At 43.0% G+C, this 7,465-nt stretch overlaps 1 protein-coding gene across 2 annotated transcripts; it reads left to right on the top strand.

Annotated features, from left to right (window-relative positions):
- The first annotated feature begins 224 nt into the window (after positions 1–224).
- Positions 225–4,047, top strand: LOC140068718 (uncharacterized). 2 transcript variants are annotated; one of them, XM_072114114.1, is made up of 9 exons: positions 225–329; positions 1,277–1,426; positions 1,914–1,955; positions 2,451–2,498; positions 2,652–2,948; positions 3,062–3,112; positions 3,296–3,352; positions 3,568–3,600; positions 3,685–4,047. In XM_072114114.1, the coding sequence occupies exons 2-9, from the start codon at positions 1,278–1,280 to the stop codon at positions 3,731–3,733; spliced, it is 726 nt and encodes a 241-aa protein (XP_071970215.1). In that variant the 5' UTR covers positions 225–329; position 1,277; the 3' UTR covers positions 3,734–4,047. The 2 variants fall into 2 exon arrangements, with proteins under 2 accessions (XP_071970215.1, XP_071970216.1); XM_072114115.1 differs by lacking the exon at positions 225–329 and having other exon boundaries at positions 667–1,426.
- The last annotated feature ends 3,418 nt before the right edge of the window (positions 4,048–7,465 follow it).

Raw genomic sequence — 7,465 nt, 5'->3', positions numbered from 1 at the left:
TTATTATCTATAGCGCAGCAGCCAAGGAATTCTATATAACTTATTATGACTAACAAATATAATATAAATAAAGTTTATTGAATATAGAATGTGACGGAATGTTGATCTCCTGGCTCCTCCCCCCACGTTATGACATCACGCGGGTATATAAGACGCTGCAGAACTTAGAATCCTCTGAGGGTTTGTTGTAGGAGATTGAGGTAAGTCACCTGTGTCCTGTTGTGTCCTTCATTCTCTTCTATCTTGTCTCCTACTCATCAGTAATGGCCATTTCTTTACTTATCCTCTGTTACAGATTTGGTGCTAGTGAGTGAGAGATTGAGTTTGTGGTAAGTAACAGTCTGCCTCTTGACATTAAGGGTTTTCCTACAGTCACCACTAGGGGGAGCTCAGTGTATACAGCTGCCATGTAGTATTGTACCTGTATAAATCCATATGTACAGAGTGCCCCCTAGTGGCATTATTGGGAATTATTCTGCTATAGGTTCCTGCTATAGATTTATCAGCTAATTACTGTAATTTATTTTCCATTAACCCCGTATGTTATATGGTTTTCCAGTAAGAGTTGTCATAGTGCGCTGCTCATGTAGTAAAGCGGCTTCTGTAGGGGGTCAGGCTGGAGGAGGCCCCATGGTTAGATGTTATATCCTACAGTCTCATAGGTGATTCCAATGTCTCTAGGATTCCCAGACGTTCCCATAATCCTATAGATGTCACAGAAGTTCCCATAATCCTTTAGATTTCCCAGAAGGTCCCATAATCCTATAGATGTCACAGAAGTTCCCATAATCCTACAGATTTCCCAGAAGTTCCCATAATCCTAAAGATTTCCCAGAAGTTCCCATAATCCTATAGATTACCCAGAAGTTCCCATAACCTGTGAGACAGTTGGAGACAGATGATGCAGTTATAGGATAAGCTATAGATGAGGCTTCTGGTCTGGATGGGACTGGGCCTTGTATAACAGGATAGATATGGGGGGCACTTACATGGGGGATTATTGGTACCAGTGAGGTAATACTGAGGGTCTTGGGTTCTGTGGAGGTCCATAGAGATGGCTATAGATTGGGATCTAGTACAGGTGTAGGAGGGGTAGTGAGAGAAGTAATGAAGAGGAATCTCCAGGCCTTCAGGTCACGGGGATGAGATCTGGTTATAAAGGTTTAGTAACTGAGACTTTCCTTCTGTTGGCCACTAATGTCTGATGTCCATCATGTCTCCACCTGTAGAAACCATAGAGAAGGTCCTGGACACTCACTGTCTTATTTACTTATAGGATGGAGGAAGAGGTGGAGGTGATGGAGGAGGTGAAGGAGGAGATGGAGGAGAACATCGAGGAAGAGATTGAGGAGGTGATGGAGGAGGAAGAGGAGGAGGAGGATGATAAGAGCGAGGATGATGAAGAGGAGGAGTATGCAGAGATGAGGTAAGTTATGAATGCACAGGTTACAGTATATGATGAGACAAGTCATTGGGGGGGATTTATCATACAATCAAGGGGGGTAAATAATCTCGAGTAATTGAGAGGAGGAAATAATCGAAACTACTGGGGGTTCGCTAATAACTGTGAATATTTCAGGGCTTGTACACAAGAAAACTGATAAATCCCCCCCCCCCATTTATTTTACTGATTAACCTAGAATGGAACCAATTATAAAATGAAGCCGTTGCCCGTAGCAACCAATCAGATCCCATTTTACATTGTCCAATCGGCTTTAGACTAATGGTGGCCTCCACCTTCACCTTCCTGTAGCTTTGATCAATCTTCTCATTGTGTAGAGAAATCGGGAGGCCGAGGACATGGGGTCTTGTACATAAGTGATCTGATTGGCTGCCTCTGTGCTCATGTATAATGATATCACATTGTATCCTGACCTGTATATATCACGTGTCCCATCATATTCTCCTAACAGGCGTTGGTGGTTGACTGTCAGGGCATTAGGCGGCCCAATACGGTAATTATACGATACTATTATTCTATATACTGCTATAACCTTATAACCAGGGGCTAATGAAGAGGGGTAAGTACATGGGGGACATCAGAGATACAAAGAATATGGGAGCTATAAGGGGTATATCGGGGACATGAGGGGTATATAGAGGACATAAGAGGTATATGGAGAACATAAGGGATATATAGAGGACATAAGGGGTATATCGGGGACATGAGGGGTATATAGAGGACATAAGGGGTATATGGGGGACATGAGGGGTATATAGAGGACATAAGGGGTATATGGAGAACATAAGGGATATATAGAGGAAATAAGGGGTATATGGGGGACATAAGGGGTATATAGAGGACATAAGGGGTATATGGAGAACATGAGGGGTATATAGAGGACATAAGGGGTATATGGAGAACATGAGGGGTATCTGATGGACATAAGGGGTATATGGGGAGATCGTGTAGGGCAGTTCCAGTTACCAGCGCTGTGTTTCTCTTTTAGGATAACAACAGTAAGAATGTTACGATTCTTTGACCTGTTTGATAACACGTGAGTATAGAACATTTCCTTTATCCCATGAAGTTATAGAATAATCTAGAACAAGTGTCCTCCAATCCCTTCCCACCAGTCTCCATATTATCTGCTCCCAGAATATAAGACTGATTTATCATAGAGATTTCATTCCTATTCTGTCTCATATAGCGAGGAGGGAGATGAAGTTGAAGAAGAGGAGGAGGAGGAATGGGAAGAGCTGAAAGTGCTGGAGGAAGAGGAGGAGGAGGAGGAGGAATGGAAAGACCTGGAAGTGAAGGAGGAGGCGGAGGTGGAGGTAGAACATCAGGAAGCAGAGGAGGATGTGGAGGGGAAAGACCTGGCAGTGGAGGAGGAGGAGGATGTGGAGGAGGAGGTGGAAAATCGTGAAGATCAGGAGGAGGAGATAGAAGATGTAGAGGAAGAAATATTACTGTATGGAAATAACATCATAGAGAGTCCTAGAAGGTAAATGTAGAGACAGAATACAATCAGCTGATTCCACACAGACATTATGGATATATACAGTCATCATCAGAGATTTTTAGTTCTTATATTGATCTCAGTGTTTTCTTTTGTAGACCTTCAGGACTGGAGGTTATTGAGGCCTGGCCGAGCGAGGAGTCTCTACAGTAAGTATGAGGAATAAATAGAATCACATTTACATTACTGGAGTCCCACAATGGGGGTCATATACTTTTCTGCATTAACCTCTGACCCTACACATAACCCATATTAATGTATAGAACCTTATAGTCTGATCCTAGGAGCCTCCTCCACATGAAGATCATTTTAATACTTATTTTTTCTTGTAGGCCAAGACGCAGATGGTGGAGACCTAAGTGTCTAAGTCGGAGCAGCAGCCGCAAGAGGTGAGCGACAATTTACCTTCTGCCTAACCACAGTAGTCACTAGGGGGCGCACATTTAAAGGAGGGATCCACATCCCTATGCAAAAAATTATAACATATATATACAGCTCCCTCTTGTATTTCAAGGCTCTTCTTGATATGTTTTTGGCTCGAGGATCGCCCCCTAAATATCAAGTATCAGTGACATTAATATTTATAATTTTTATCTTTCTGCAGCAGAAGCAGCGGAGGTGACAGAAGACCCTCTAGGTAAGTACATGACATTGTAAAATCCTCTTTACTTCTACCCTATCAGATTAAGTAGAGGCCTCACCAGTCTCGTGTCTCCTGTAGGTTCCTAAGACTCTTCTTTTGCTGCTGCGCTCCTCAAACTATGGAGTAGAAGAAGCGTCAGGGCCTTGTCCAACCGTCCGGGCAGGAGATACAATCACCGGGGTCTCCATAAGTCTTGGCCTGAGGGATGTGTCACCTTCAGTCCCATTACACAGGAAGCCATTGAGCCTTCCCACCAGCGGGATCGTCTTGAATATACACCTGCAAACATTTCCCCAGGACACCACCGGGACCTTCTACAATATAGCAGTGAATTTCTTTGCATTAATCCCTGCAGATAGCCCCCGGCAAGAAGAGGCCTCCAAATCTACCTCATCCCCCTAACATTTCACTACCCCTTCCCCTCCCACCCAAGTAATAGACCTTATAAAATAAAAAAATAATTAAAATAAATAAAAGTAAAATAAAAATGAGAAATGATCAGATGTATTCTGTGCTTACCAGGATTGTAGAAACAAAAGCAAAACTTGAGTTAGTCAGCTCACTCACGTATCTTCCTTCAATTCCGTGTTGGAGGATGCACGGAAGCGGTGAAGCTGTGCCGATCAGCTGCAATAATCCAAAGGAAGGAAGAATAATCCAAAGTCGGACAACCCGACGGATTCGGAAAAAACGCAGAATTTAAAAATTGATTTGTGTCGCAAGATCACGCACTCACATACACCGGGAAGAAGAAGGTGAACTCCGGCGGACCTTGGTGCAGCAGCGACACCTGCTAGATATTGGGTGCACAAGCTTAGTGAATCCCGGCAGAGCCGAATCCTCGTCGACAACGCGCCGCGGGTTCGCAACTGGACTGGGTAAGTAAATGAGCCCCAGTGTGTCCTTTTCCATGTATACGACTCAGGAGAATAAGAGAACATGGTTATCTGTCAAAGGCTCATACAAGTGTGGAGTTAACAGATGCAATAATTGTAAAATAATGAAGCATGCACAGGTTTTCTCGTCTGTTCATTGCGACAAAACACACACATGTTGTTTACTTTGTGCTATGCACAACCTGCAATATTCAATATGTGGGCAGCACAATACGTCCCCTCTAAAAATGTATAGCTGAACATGTCTCACATGGTTCAAATGCAAGTGATAAGTATATATCAAGTCTATCTAGGCATTTTCTTCAAATACATGGGGGCTCATTTACTTACCCGGTCCTGTCGCAATCCCGCGGTGCGTTGTCCGACGCTGATTCAGGTTCTGCCGGAATCTTCCTTCCCGGTGCATGTGAGTGCTTGATCTTGCGACACAATTCTTTTTTTAAATTCCGCGTTTTTTCCGAATCCGTCGGGTTGTCCGTGTATACTGTATGTGTGTATATATATATATAATGTGTATGCCGTATGTGTGATGTATATATACTGTATGTGTGTATATACTTTATGAGTTTGTGTATACTCTGTGTATTAGTGTATAAGTGTATATGGGTACATAAATGTGTGTGTATACTTGTATATATATGGGTGCAAGCATACGAGTGTAGAACTTTATGTGTGTATATAAAGGTATGTATATATCAGTGTATAAATGTGTGTAATTGTATAAACTGCGGGACTGCATGTCTGGTGCGGGCTGAGGTGTATGTTAAATGGGACTGCATATCTGGTAGGGGTGAAGGTAGATACAAAGATGTGTTACTGGGGGTGAGGCAGCTGTGTGTAGCTGTGTTACTGGGGGAGAGGCGGCTGTATGTAGATGTGTTACTGTGGGTGAGGTGGCTGTATGTAGGCCGCAGCAACCTACAGGCCCGAGAAAAGGCCCCGGTGGGGGATGTTACATTATCATTTTCACCGCTGCTTACACTTCCAGCAATGAAGAAAAACTCTTTTAGTCAGTCAAATGGATGGAAACATGTAACGCATCCCAAAAACGCCACATGTGAACGCACCCTGTATGTTGTGAGTGGGGGAGGGTGGCTGTGCAGTGATCATGGTCGCAGAGGGTTCAACCGGGCCTGGGGATGGATGGGGCCTGGGGATACATGCTGCCCCTGCCCCCACTCACAGTATACAAGCCCCCACTCACAGTATACAAGCCCCCCTCCCCCACTCACAGTATACAAGCCCCCCTCCCCCACTCACAGTATACAAGTCCCCCTCCCCCACTCACAGTATATAAGCCCCCCTCCCCCACTCACAGTATACAAGCTGTATGATCTGCAGAATCTTCTGTGATTCTGGGAGGTCTCCCCTTATTCCGGATCTTCCATAGAATTGGGTAGTATGTTTGTACGGGTCAGAACAGAGTCCAGGACAGGATGAAAAAGAGGATGGGGCGACACTGTTTTTATGTAGGCCAGCCGCACACGTGGCTTTTTGAACTAGTTTTTGGGCCATTTTTTAAGGAGTCTGTTAAAAAACATATCCATTTTTGACAGTTTCAATTATGTTAATGAGGATAATTGGAAAAAGGACAAAAACGGTCAAAGATTGCTTTCTAATTACTGATCAATGTCAGCTGGTGTCATGACTTTTTGCACCTCTCTTTATTCATGTGTTCAATACTTTCCCCTGTGTCATTCCTCATTATTACACATAATTCATAGACATCTCTGCTTTGATTATTTTTCCAGTATAAATTGAATGGGTTTTTACCAACATGTAGTGACAATTTCGGGTCAATAGAACCTCTAAAATTATATTTATTTGAAAATAGGGGATGTAAGGTTGTGCAATACTTATTTCACCGACTCTCCCTGTGATGGTTGGATTTTGGGTTACAAGGATTAACAATAAATCTTCACTGAAGGAACCTTTGATAACTCTCACAGTTGATCCTTGCAGCCTGGGGCCAAAGCAAATTACCAGCATCTAGAGAGCTTCACCAGATGTCACAATGGTCTGTTTTTAATAAGGAGCTACCCCACATGACATAGCTGCTAGGATTCAACATCCCCAAAACATCTCTATTAGTGACTGATAATGCCCCTAGAAGTGTTTACAAAATATTGGATGACATTTTAGATGAAAAATAGTACATACTAGTTATATATAACCTTAGTAATAAAACATTGATATTTAAAATAAGCAAAAACAAAAAAAATCTCCATCTACATGGTGGCTGAGTGGGTAGAACTTCTGCCTTGCAGCGCAGGGGTCCTGGGTTCGAATCCCACCCAGGTCAACATCTGCAAACAGTTTGTATGTTCTTGTGTTTGCGTGAGTGCCCTCCAGTTTCCTCCCACACTCCAAAACATACTGATAGGTGATTAGATTGTGATCCCCATTGGGGACAGGGACTGATTTGGCTTTGTGCAGCGCTGCGTAATCTGTATATAAATATAGGAATTATTATTATCTACACCAACAGAAACTATTAGCATACTCACCCAAATTTTTATATAGACACAGGGGAGAATGCATGAAGCCACTTTGGCTAGACTTATTTATCAAGGATTTTCAACCATTTTTTGCCCCCATTTTCCAACCTGTCCTGGGGGTGTGGTTAGGTGGAAAAAAGTTGGCAAAAAAGTAAGGGGGGGGGGGGGTTGCATCACATTGTGGTGCACAGTATGGTCAAAAGTACAACTTAAAAGTGTTAAACTGTGACACATTCATCATCGTAATGGTGAATTTGTTATAGCGGAAAACTAATTTTGTCAAGCTCTGCGCTGTTGCGGGGTGAGATGTTTCTTTTGCTGTTCTTTTGAGTTCAGTTAGGCCCTGTTCATACTTGCGTTTTTCAGGCGTGAGTTCTGCGTGTGCTTTTGACATGCAAAAATCTGTTCCTTGTTTTCAATGGGTTTGTTCTTATTTGCGTTTTTTTCATGCACGTGCATGCGTTT

The sequence above is a fragment of the Engystomops pustulosus genome, chromosome 7, assembly GCF_040894005.1.
Source record: "Engystomops pustulosus chromosome 7, aEngPut4.maternal, whole genome shotgun sequence".
NCBI lineage: Eukaryota > Metazoa > Chordata > Amphibia > Anura > Leptodactylidae > Engystomops > Engystomops pustulosus.
Note: the sequence above shows the minus strand (reverse complement) of the source record. Positions and strands in the feature narration are given on the sequence as shown.